This window comes from Narcine bancroftii, chromosome 12 (genome assembly GCF_036971445.1).
Source record: "Narcine bancroftii isolate sNarBan1 chromosome 12, sNarBan1.hap1, whole genome shotgun sequence".
NCBI lineage: Eukaryota > Metazoa > Chordata > Chondrichthyes > Torpediniformes > Narcinidae > Narcine > Narcine bancroftii.
This window is the reverse complement of record NC_091480.1, coordinates 97,090,459-97,103,803: the sequence shown is the minus strand read 5'-3', so window position 1 is coordinate 97,103,803 and position 13,345 is coordinate 97,090,459. Positions and strand designations below refer to the sequence as shown.

General features: G+C 41.2%; 1 protein-coding gene and 1 non-coding gene across 2 annotated transcripts in view; one reads left to right on the top strand and one right to left on the bottom strand.

Annotated features, from left to right (window-relative positions):
- The window catches only part of LOC138746717 (vesicle-fusing ATPase-like), a 119,897-nt gene that overhangs the window by 29,762 nt on the left and 76,790 nt on the right, over positions 1-13,345 (bottom strand). The window contains exon 15 of the mRNA XM_069905043.1: positions 1,897-2,031. Coding sequence (XP_069761144.1) covers positions 1,897-2,031 — 135 coding nt within the window. The remainder of the gene's footprint in view (positions 1-1,896; positions 2,032-13,345) is intronic.
- On the top strand, positions 904-1,010 carry LOC138747803 (U6 spliceosomal RNA). Its single transcript, XR_011347665.1, has one exon. It is a non-coding gene; the product is annotated as a U6 spliceosomal RNA (small nuclear RNA).

The following is a 13,345-nucleotide window of genomic DNA, read 5'->3' as shown; positions in this document are numbered from 1 at the left end:
ATTGGCAGCGGGGAGGGTGATTGTCAGCGGGTCACCAGCTGAGAGTCAGCCTGCCCGCTACTAGGCACCTGAAAGCTGCTAGCAGCTTTGCCTGAGCTGCTTTAAGCTGCAATGAGGAATATTCCGAGCAGGATATTATACCTACTGGAGAAGGTTAGGGTGAGTAGACCTCCTGGCTGGCTTTTCCCATTTCAGAGGTCACATGACAGCCGCACAGGAGTATAATGTGCAGCTTTACAGTCAGGTATTGTGGCCATCTGAAAGTGGCCATTGCTTGAGGTGCCAACTGGAAGTCCTGGTTACCAGCCATCTTAATCCCCCTAACCATTCCTTTTCGATATGTCTCTTCTTTTCCTCATCCAATAGCAGGATGAGGTTGAACAAACATCAAGAACAATATTTCCTATTCTGTCGGAGTAAAACTCAACAGCATGAACATTGCACTTTCCAAAGTTACCATCACCCCTATTCATATCGACTCTTTCCATCTCTACCTGCTTCCGTTCTGATTTTTCTCCCAACACCACCCACCCAGGGGAGTCCTCCATTACTCATCTCTCCACATTCTTTTGTTCAGTATCCTATCACCTCTACCCCCCCTTTTTTTATGCTTACTATCTCCTCTTCCCACTCTAATCTTAAATAAAGGGTCCTGACCCAAAGCACCGTCTGTATTTCTACCCATGGATACTGCCTGACCATCTTGGTCCCTCCAACTTCTAATTGTTTGCACAGTCACTTAATTTAATTTATTCTTGCTGCATTTTACATTAATATTGGTTGATCTTAAAATATAGAATAATGTAGGACCAAATAGTTACTTAAAAGGAGAAGGAGGTAATTTGGCTATTTAAAGGTTTATGCAAAGAGGCAATCTCATGATTATACAATTACAATTGAACCGTGCTCGCTTCGGCAGCACATATACTAAAATTGGAACGATACAGAGAAGATTAGCATGGCCCCTGCGCAAGGATGACACGCAAATTCGTGAAGCGTTCCATATTTTAAAAAAACAATTGAACCACAAGTACATTTCTAATGTCCAAGAGTTGTACAGATACGTGAAGTTGAGAGGGATACGGGCTGAATGTCAGCATGTGGGTCTTGAGTAAACAACTTGGTTGGCATGGATAAATTGGGCTGAAACACCTGCTTCCTTGCTGTAAAATTCTATAACTCCATTCCAGATGCTAGTACTCTGTACAATCTTCCTTGAGCTTAAACATATTGATTCAGTCAGTGAATGAACAGCCAAAATTCTAGATCCCTCAGAGACATGAGTTTGAATCCCATCACAACAAATTCAAGCAAATCTATTTTCAGGAACAATAACCATTAAACCAATGCATTGACAGATCACAGAGGACCAAGTCATGTGAGTGTTGGGCCTTCAAATCAAAGCTTCATGAATTAGTAAAACCTCATTATTTCAGAATAAATGTGGACTGCTGTTTCGCAGACCAGTGCGGTCCTCGTTTGTATAAATTGGAGAGAGGGGATTGGGGAGAATATGTTGGAAAAACAAAATTCTCAAAACAAGATGAGGAAACAAATTTTCCAGTGGGCCCCAGGTCAATTGGCAATATGTGTGAAAACATGCTTCACTCAGCTAATTTTTTGATGGGGGGGGGGGGGGTAGTTTGAATCCATTCCTTGCCCTTCTTTTGGATTACAAATAGATAGGTATATGAGAGGAAGGTGCGGACTGCAGGGTCATCATCATCAGGAATGTTTTTTAAATTTTCAAAAGGCAAATGTGTCATTGATGGTGTAATGAAACAAAAATTCCCACAAAACAATTTAAAACCAACTGTAAATCCGGAACAGAAAGATAGGTCTAGCAACTATACTTTGAAACACTCTTCTATTGCACATTCAAATAAACGGGCTTACCTCCAGAGCTTCCATCAATTGTTCTCCCTTGCTAATGTTCGGAATATGGATAGTAGTGTTGAAAACATCCATCATTTCCATCTCCTGGAGAACATCTTTACGACTGGTGGTCCCAATAATCAACAACTTGCGGCCCTGTAATCAGACATGCAATACAGTTTTAACTAACACGCAAGTCCAATGCAGCATCATTCAGGTGGCAAACTCTATTAATCACACAATCTGGACAATAAAGTGCACTTCAGCGAACTATACTGGGGGACTTTGCAAACTTGTGGCTTTACAAGTCTCTTGGCCACTAACCACTTCAACTTGGCTTGAATCTGATACTGTACCTCCTCCTCTCATGAATGTAAGACTGAATAGGCTGCTTCATGTTTATTGTGGTTGGCAGTTCATCATCAAATAAATGTCATTCAGGCCTTCACTCATTGGTATGTCCTGTAAGGTGCTACTGTACCTCCCTCCTTTATGGGTGGGCTCCATGAAATCCAGAGATTTCACACACGGAAATTCTACACCAGTCATACCTGGTATCCATATGACCATCATTCCAGGTCTTAACACTGGAACAAAAGTGGGACCTTCCTAACTTCCCGTGTGGGATCTTGTCAAATGCCATGGCCTAAAGGCCATGTAGACAACATCCACAGCCTTTCCTTCATCAACTTTCCTGGTAACATCTTCAAAAACTCTAAGAATGGTTAAACATGACCTACCACACACAAAGCCATGTTAACTAACTGCCCCTAATCTGTCCCTGACTATCCAAATACTTGTATGTCCAATTTCCATTGGCCTATAATTTCCCTGAGTTACAGCACCTCGCTGGTGGCTAAGGACATTTTAAATACTTCTGCCAGGGCCACTGCAATTTCTGCAAATTTGAAAGCTACGTTTATTTTATATGAAAAGTTGGATGCAAATTGGTTCTGTTAATGATCAAATGGTCTTCATTTATTCTATGCTTGGTGTCCTTCCACAAAGAAGAAAGATACAAGGTATAGCCAGCAAACTCCACTGGAAGATAAATTATACCATTATTGCACAAAGTAGCAATTATGTCAGTAACCTTGCTTTGAAGAAAGGGGGTTAGATTGCAATGAATCCCAGAGACAAGTCAATCATGAAACTTGTGTTTTCTTTAGCTTCTGGGCTGCCAGTTGAAATGGAAGAAACAAAATGCAAAAGACACATCCACTGACACTGTGCTCTAAAACCTACATTGAGAGGATTACAAGAGAGCATTAAGGCTCTTATCCTGTAGTACACACTTTATTTTATGGGGACGATTCAAATAGGATAGTGTAATTCATATTCACTCCACATTTGCTAAATCCACCCTATTTAATCAACATTGTCATCTATTCAAATTCAATTTGGGCTTTGACTCAAGTATGTTAGTCCAGAGAATTAAGCTGAAAAAAAGAGCAGTACTGTATCTGCTTCTCCCCACCCCCAATACAAACAGATTCTTTTTCTGGTCTCAACTTCAATTACAGGATTAGCTGTATTTCTCAACTCATGCTACCTGTGGTGTGTTAAATACCCTGATGGCTCAGAGAACCTAACTGATAGGGACTTGGAACATTTCTTTCACTTTCCAACTCACCAGAATAACAATGTTCCTTTTTATTGGAGTTTGTTCTTTAATACCAACAGACTCCCAACAAATCCCCAGCTCCAACCCCTTCAAATATCCCTCACAACAGAGAAAGATTCCACAGCAATGTCTTGCAAGTAGACAATTATCAAGGGCCCAAATGGGCTTCAATCGTGCAGTGTCGCATGTATGGAATTTATGTGCATGGTTGGTTTCTATTTGTGAATGTGTTTATCTGTCGAACACCAGCCGCTGATACATTTTGCCTAGCTGTACCACCCAATCTGGCTGCTTTGCTGCTCCCATTCTATGCCATCTTGAATTGGTGTTAAAAACATGTTTTTTTTTAAAAATGCAATGCATACGTTGGTTAGAGGTAGCAAAGCAAATGGAACTGATATTTTTCGGTTTCTTCAGATTCAAAGAAGGGTCTGCATCAAAGGACAGGTCAAAAGGCTTTTCTCATAGAATAAAAAACAAATCAAGGTTAAAAAAGGTAGTTGGTGTCCATATTTGGTAAGAAATTAATCATTAGGGAGATCAGATATGGAAATGCATTGCTGATAGCCTGCTGGCCACTGATACAGTTCAGGGTTTGTGCACTGTACAAATAGATTAAAATTTGCAGCTAGTTTAAAGTTAATGAGAAACAGAGGAGAGAGGGAGAAAGAAAATGTAACTGAATTTAAAGGTGCAGAATGCAGACAGATCTTTGTAATTCACTCCACATATGCGCATGTTAGCATGCTTCTGTAAATTGCCTGGAGAAACGAAATGGGGTCAACAGGTATGCAAGGATTCTGCCTTTGGTTAATATTAAATTCTTGTTTCAGTTTACAATAAGTAAACTGCTTGTAAAGAAAATGTTAATTTCAGTGAAAGTGAAGCCCAATAACTAGAGAAGATCGATATGAGATATGGAGTTTGAAGTAGTATTGGATAAAATTCTCGCGTCCAAGGTCAACATTGAATTCAACCACTCAATTAGTTTGATAATTTCAAAGGCCTTAAAGCTATATTTAGGGTAATGCAAACAAAGAGAAACTCAAGAGAGAACTTGAGAAGGAAAATCTGCAGACACTGGGTTTCCAGTCCAATACACAAAGCATCTTTAGGAAGGGTAATGTTTTGGGCCCTTCCTTGCCCTTCAAGATGTAACTAAAAAACACCAGGAGCCGGAATTAACAGGTGGGGGAGGAAAGGAAGGAAGAGATGGGGGAGGAGCACAGACTAACAGGTAAAGCGGTCATGGGCGGATATGGGTGGGAGGTTAGAAGAAAAAGGCTGAAAAGTGTTGAGGAAGAGGGAAGGGAGCTGCAGGAAAGAATCCTGTGCTCTGCTGTGGGCCTTGTCAACATGGGAGAGACTGGATGCAGACTGTGAGATAGTTGCTCTGCCTGCTGCATTATCAGGGACTTTCCACTAGTCAACCATTTTAATTCCATTGCCACACTGACACGTCTATCCATGGCCTCATACACTGCCAAACTGAGGCCACCCACAAATTGGAGAAACACCTAGAGAACCATCTTGGCACGTTCTAATCAGATGGCATTAACATGGACTTCTCCAGCTTCCATTGAACCCATCTCCTCTTGCCCCTCTCCCTTTCTCTCCAGCTCCCCACCCTCTTTCCTTTCATTTAGAGGGCTATATCTGCCCCAATCACATCAGCCTTTTCCTCTTCTAACCTCCCACCCATATCCTCCAATGACCTCCTACCTGTGCTCCTTCCCCTGCCTCTCCCCCCACCCCCCCCCAACTGCTTAGTCAGGCACCTGCCTGTTTTTGCTCCTACTTCCTTGACAAAAGGCTCAGGCACAAAACGTTGGTTGTCCTTTCCTTCCTATGGAGGTTGTTTGATCTGCTGAGTTTCTCCATCATCTTTGTGTGTGTACATAGAATTGAATTTGTTGTTTTTCCTCCATGTTTCTATATCCCATTATATTATGTCTGGTTAGATGCACACCAGAATGTTTCTCAATGAGACATGCATTTGGAGAGGACAGGAAGGTCTTGAGAAATGCTGGCTTTTCTCATGGAGTTAAATAATTCAAGGGAATCAGACAGGGCTGATAAAACATTTACATTGTTTTTAAACAAATGGATTTCATCAACAGAAAAAAAGCTATGGTTGTCACACAACATGGAAATAAGCCGTATTATACATCTCATACCTTCAATGTATTTACTTCAATGTTCCTCGGGATCTACTACATATTTACACATTAGGGACAATTCCCAGTGACCAACCTGCACATCTTTAGGATTTGGAGCACTAGAATGGAGGCCAAGTTTGGAGTACACTGTATTGTGTGAAGATTTGGTCATCTATGTACAATAAAGATATGGAAAAAATTACAAGGATGTTGTTGAGATTTGAAGATCTGAGTTACAGGGGAAGAGTGAACCGCTTTGGACTTTATTTCCTGGAATGTCGGAGAATGAGGAGAGAATAGATTGAGGGATACAAAATTATGAGGGTAGATAGGGTAAATGCAAACGGGTCTTTTCCACTAAGGTTCAATGAGACAAAATTTGAGGACATTGGTGAAGGGTGAAATGATTAAGGGGAACTTCTTCACCCAAAGAGTGAACCAGCTGTTTATGGAAGTGGTGAATGGAGATTTGATTTTGACATTTAGGAAAGATTGGACAAGTTAGTGGATGGGGGTTGGGGTGGGGTAGGGAGGGCTGTGGTCCGTGTGTCAGGCTAGGTGGAATAATAGTTTGACATAGAAGAGATGGGACAAAAGGCCCATTTCTGTTCTAGAACTGAGCACCTGCAGGAAACCTGAAAAGTCAAAGGGAGAACATAAATTCCACACAGACAATATCAGAGTTCAGGATCCAAACTGGGTCCCCGCAGCTGTGAAAAAATGTGAGCACTTGCTACCATGACACCGTTCTATATCCTCTGACGGTAGAAAGCTGGAAACAGACCCTGGGATCTTTTCAGAAGGAAACATCTATTGCTCTTTTGTACAAAGGGCTCCACATCAAAAGGACAGAGAGAACAGAAACCCTTCTTTTGGTTGGCTCAGAAGACAAAGTTGACATTTTATATTGATGTTTTCTCTCTCTAGCGTAAGTGTGCTACCCCCTGAGCTATGCCACCATCAGAACTAAAACACGAAAATCTGTAGACTGCGTGGTTGAAGTAAAACACAATGTTGAAACTCAGCAGGTCAAACATCATTTTATATAGCAAAGGTAATTTTATACGTAGCTGACATTTTGGGCTTGAGCCCCTTATCAAGGTAAGATTCCATCATCAGATCTCATTGCAGCATTCTTTCCCAAATCCAACTGATTCAAGTTGTTCACTTGTTATTATCATTCAATTGTTTAAGTACAACTGGACAAAACAACATTTGAAAAATGGCTGCTCAATACAAGCACCCCTAGTCCTGCTGACCCAGAAGGAAGATCTCAGGACAGGAAATTGGAGGGGAAATAACCAGACCAGCATCACCAGGACTAAACCAATTGCAAAGCCTCAGGCAAGGTTGGGACTGATTTGAATAATGTATCTCTAAAGCTAACTATTAGCATTTCAATATCCAACATGCAGCTTCCAACAGCTTGCCCTGCTTCTTAGGAAATGTCAGTTTTCTTCCCTGTTAAAAATGCAAACCAAACCACTCCCTCCTTCTCTCATAGGGTCGTGCTCTAGGTCACACTGCCTTGCTTATTCTTTTTCATTGCTTTGATGCTGTTTATACGTCATTTGTCTGGAGGTCTGCCCCTCCTTTTCTTTACAATACTCCACAACTTCATGACACACAAAATGAAGAGGGGCTGTAACATTGCAGATCATCTGTCAACTCAGCATCTGAAATGGACTTGGGTACATTTTCTGAATGAAAGGAGAAAAGACAGAGCTCAGTCAGCAGATATACTGATGGTTGCACAGAAAATGTCCTTTCGATCCAGGTGAAATTTGGGGCGTCATGGCTAATGCAACACTATTACAGCGGCAGGCACCTGGGTTCAAATGCAGTGCTGTCAGTAAAAGTTTGTACGTTCCCCTCGTGACCTTCATGAGTTTCCTCCAGGTGCTCCTGTTTCTTTCCACCAAGCTACAGGGTTTGTAGCGAATTGGTGTATTTGGGCAGTATGGGTTCATGGGGCAAAAGGGCTGTTACTGTGCTTTATCTCTAAAGGAAGAAATTTTAAAACTTTTTTTTAAGATCTGTGCAGAGGGCCAGGTACAGGTTCAGATCTGGAAGGCACCAGAGTTTGATACAGATGGGTTTCTGAATAGAAGATCGATTGGCCAACAACATCCAGGAGAGCTGTAGAGTGAAAGAAAGAAAAGCTCCCATCATAGATGACAAATTGACTACAATCACCACCTGGTCACAAGCATGCATGCATTCCATCTCTTCAACAAAGGAAGCCCAGTTAGCAAACTGGCTGAATAAATCCCCATAATCTTCACAAATAAAGGCTCATCTTTCACTTTCAATGATGTACTCTAGCTTCAAACTCTACCTTGTTCCTTTTCGTGAAGTTATCCAGATGTTTTCCCTTGTGTTGTTTATTTATTTATTCAGTGGTAGGAGATAGGATGATGGGGAGAGTTTGATTTGATAGAAAATGAGGCCTGTGACCAGTGGTGTGTCACAGGGATCCACTGTCCGTTCATTATTTATATTCACAATTTGGATGAGAAAGCAGATGGCAGGTTAGCAAGTTTATAGTTGACACTTAAATTGATGTAGTGGACAATTAACATACAAAAAGGATCTTGATTAGCTGAGTCAGTACGCTGAGCAAAGGCAAGTGGAGTTTAATTCAGATAAGTAAGAGGTGTATCATTTTGCTGAATCAAATGAGGGAAAGACTTGCACAGTAAATGGGATGACTCTCAGGAGTGTGGTAGAACTAAGGGGCCAAGGCGGCAGATACATAGCTTCCTGAAAATGACAACGCAAGTAGACAGGGTGATGAAGATGGTGCTTCACCCACTTGCCTTCAGTGGTTAGGGGGTTGACTACGAGAGTTGGGCCATTAAAGTTACAGATATAACCATATGACCGTTTACAGCACGGAAACAGGCCATGTCGGCCCTTCAAGTCCGTACCGGTTCACTTGAACAACTCCACTAGCTCCTCCGCAAACTCCTGAAGAAGTAGAGGCTTTCTTCATGATGCCGTTTCCAGGAAAGATCTTCCGAGATAGTGACTCCCAAGATGTGTATAATATTTGTTCGCAAATCTACATTTGGAATGTTGCATGCAATTCTGGTCACCTTTCTATTGGAAGGACGCCATTTGACTGGAAAGGGTGCAAAAACGATTCACAAGGATGCAACCAAGCTCTGGAAGCTTCAAGTCTGGAAAGCCGAGGAAATTTTCCACCTGGAGCATCGGAGACAGAGGAGTGTGTGAATGGAACAAGCTGCAAGAGGACACTTAAACAGGTACATGGACAGGAGAGGGTTACAGGGTTATGGAAAAAATGGGACAAGCTCAATGAGACGATTAGCATGGATGAGTTGGACTCAAGAGCCTGTTTTTCTGCTGCATGGTTCTGAGGCTCTACACGAAGACACAATTCATTTTCTAAGACTATTCTCACAACTAAATATTAGCAGTAAAAACAAAATTAATGAGCAGTGGCCAAAATCTGTATTTTTTGAGGGGTTCTAATTAAATAATAAATTACAGTACAAGCCCTTCGGCCCATGACGTTGGGCTGACCTATGTGAACCTACTCAATAATCTAAATCTTCCCTATCTTACACCCATACGCCTTGATGTTTTCTGCATCCATGTGCCTGTTTAAGAGGCTTTAAAATGTTTCCATTTACAGCAGGAAATGAAGGATTTGATTGCATTTGACAAGGTTCCCCATACTGGACTCATTCAGAAAGTCATAAGACATGGATCTATGGAAACTTGGCTGTGTGGATTTAGAATTGGTCACGTGCAAAAAGGTGAGGGTAGTAGCAGATGGAACGTATTGTGCAAGGAGGTCATTTGCAAGTGGAGCTCTACAGGGATCTGTTCTGGGACCCCCTGCACTTTTGATTTTTAGAAATGACCTGGACGAAGAAGTGGAAGGATGGTTCAGCAAGTTTGCAGGTGGATGTTTGATCTATTTGGAACTCAAGTCCATTCCTGTCAGGGAGGTAGATGGCTGGATGTGGGGGGGGGGGGGGGCGGGGGGGTGCCGGTTAGAAGTAGGAACAGAGAAATGAAGGCAAAATAAAGGCAGGCAGCAGATCAGGAGTATCAGAAGTAGCATCTTGTTGCAGCACAAATAACATGCAACAGTTAAAACTAGTTGAAGTTTTCACTGGTATTTGCATCACACCCAACTGACAGAACAGGTTCAGGAGGAATTTTTTTAAAAATTTAGACATATAGCACGGCAACAGCCCATTTGGCCCATGAGTCCGTGCCACCTAATTTACATTCTATTAACCTATAACCCCCAGTACATTTTGAACGGTGGGAGGAAACTGGAGTCCCCAAAGAAAACCTTGCAGACTTGGGGAGAACGTACAAACTCCTTACAGACAGTGCGGGATTTGAACCCCAGCCTGGTCCCAATACCTGGTGCTATAAAGGTGCTGCACTAATTGCTATACCAACCATGCCGCCCGAGTCAAGGGTCAGGATTTTCATTGGATGAAGGCAAGCCATTTTGTTCAACAAGAAAATCTGCAGATGCTGGGGATCAGATGCCTGGGACCTCCTACTCGTTTCTCCAGCACACTTTGTGTATTGCGCAAGACTATATTTATTCTGTGGTTAAAGATCAAGTTGTGCTGGGAATGCCCAAATGCATCTCAGATCAATTCCATCGCTGTCCTCCAAAGGCTTGTGACACAAGATATGCTGCTGCTCCGCGCACCTTAGCAATGGGCGATTGCACTGGGATCACAAAGATGACTCACTCCAGGAAGGCCTGTAACTTTTGTAACCCTAACCCCAGAAATCATCTTTAACAATGATAATTCAATTAAATTTCAAGGCAATACATTCTTCACATCTTCAGTACAACTTGTAGAGAGTACCTTGTGAAACAAAATCTCACAAAGTATGGCCATGAGTCAGCCCCCAGTGTTCATTTGCAAATTACAATCCAGCTGCTTTTTAATTAGGGTACCGTGGAAACCAACCAGCACAGAGTCAACTCGACCACATTAATGGAGGATTTTCTTCTCAATTATTTTTCTGCCTTGACCTATCCCTTTATTAAAGGCATGCATTTTCCTGTAATCTTTGCATAATTTGGAAACTAATCTTTCAAATGGAAGGGCTTATGTAGCAAGAAAACGTGAGACCACCAATGCTGAAGTCAGACAGTTGGGAGGTGAAATGGAATAGTGAGAAATGTGGTGCTCCATTTCATGGAAGAGTAAACGGCAATAGAGCTCAGAAGGCAAAATTATGAATGGGAACAGAGAGACTGGGGTATATGTGCACAGTTTATTAAAATGGGCAGGGCAGGTATGGAAGGTAGAAGAAAACAGATGATCATGATGAACCTTAATAAAATATTGGTTCAACCACAACTGAATGACTGTATCGAACTTTGAATGTCAGGTTTTGAGGGGATTGAACAGATTTACAAAACACTTCCAGGGATGATGGATTGTTGTTGCAGATTGGCTTTGGTCATTCTCCTTGGAACAGAGGAGATTGAAAGATCTTTCAGAGAGATCCAAAGTCACATATGAATTAGAGAAAAACTGCTTCAACTGGCAGAGGGGAAGAACAAGGTGACATACCATGAAAGGTAATTGACAAAATAACCAAAATTATGTAAGGATTTCCACCCCCCTCCACCCACCCAAAGACAAGTGATTGAGGTCTGAAATTACGGGGACTATATTGAAAGTAGTCTTAAATATAGCTTTCAAAAGTATCTGAAAGGAAAGAATTTGCAGGGCAGAGGAGATGGTGGAGAGCAAGACAAGCTGGAATGAGCTTGTACAAAGTCAATGTTTCCCCTATGCTCTAATCATTTTTTTAAATTCAGGTTGACCTCTCACAAGTACTTATAATTGAATAGCAATGACATATACAAAATGTTCAAAGGACCCGAATATTGTTTATGTGAATAAAAAGGTTTCCAAATATTAAAGCAAGGGGATCAAGTGCAACTTCAAATTTTGTAGGTAGTCAAGGAAATTTATAACACTTTAAACTGACTTTATCACCAGGTTGGATTCCAAAAGTTATTTAAATTTAAAAATGTAGACATACAGCACAGTAACAGGCCCTCCTGGCCCACAAGCCTGTGCCGCCCAATCAACCTTCAACCCCCATACGTTTTGAAAGGTGGGAGGAAACCAGAGCACCCAGAGCTGGAGGAAAACCACACAGACATGGGGAGAATGTACAAACTTCTTACGAACCTGGGTCGTTGGCACTGTAATAACATTGTGTTAACCGTGCTGGCCACAGTCAACTAAACCTTGGGTCACTTATTCTGATATCCCATTATGGGTAGGTTAATTAATGCTTGATTATGCTTTTATAAAGTCCTTCAAGATGCTTTACATACAAATGAAAGATAATCTTCTAGTCACAAATTGCTGATTGGATTAGATCGACTGATCCTTTTGTTCATTTTGATCTACGTTAATCATTAAAAAAAGGAGAGCATTATCAATGTGTGCCAAATTTTTCCTGAGAAAATAATCTGGAGAATCCCTCAACACTGTGGTTCCATTGTTTCCAATGAGACAGAATGTAACCCATCTTTAACAAGAGTAGTACTCAGAATGTGACAGCACATTTCAAAACTTCTCATTGACATCTGTCTGGATAAGGTTTCAGGAGGCTACATATTGGACTTCACACGGTCTCAACTGGATAGTAAAACATATTAACTACAGGTAAGGGTACAAGCAGCCTGCCAGCTGGGTCTGTAGGTATTATGCGCTTAAAGATCCTGGACAAAAAGACCCAAAACACTGCTTTCATCCTGAAAAGAGAGGACACATTTGTCACCAGTGTAATTTTCCAGACACAAAAGAAATACAGATCACCTGAATCCATCTTGTGTGTCATAAAATATGCCCCCGAAGGCACTGGAAAGTTGATACAATTTTGAATGTATATGCTGGAACAGGAGAAACTGAAAATTTATGATTATATGGAGTCAACGTGGACAATGCATTTGCTCGTGCACACGTTTCTTACTTTGAACCCAAGCAATGCAGAATTGGTAGAATATGTACAATTTGTTTACTCATTTCTCTGAATGAAAGCACTCACAATTCCATAACACCGTAAGATGACATATTGCTTGCCCCTTTCTGAACAGAATGATTCATGTGGGCCTAATAACAGATTTCAAAAGTTTTTCTTTTTTTAAAATCCAGTTATACCCTTTGACAGCATGTCACTCTAGTCTCAGTGCTAGATTAAGTTGGTGGTGTTAACTGATGAACTTCATCATGGTTTGAATCATTTCCCTCCAAAATCTGAGTCATCTTTTCATTTTCACAACTGCCTCATTTCCTCTTCCCTTTAAAATTTGTCTGAACTTCTGCTCTCGCAGCAAGAGGTGGCACTTGCTTTTTGATAAGCCAATATCTTGACAAATCGGAAATCGGTGTGAAAACTTTCCTTTAATCATTGATACTTGACAAGTCAACTATACAAAATGATACAAGATGACAGTGAAATAAGATGTGTGCTTAATATTGTTTTATAAAGCATTAAAATAGCATTGAAGTCTGAGGATTTTATTATGCCCTTTTATCACAGACGAACCAATGTGTTCACCTCGACACATTTTCAATTTGAACCTGAAGTTATCTTTTATATTTAATCTTTTAAATTTAGATATACAGCACAGTTACAGGCCCTTTAGGCC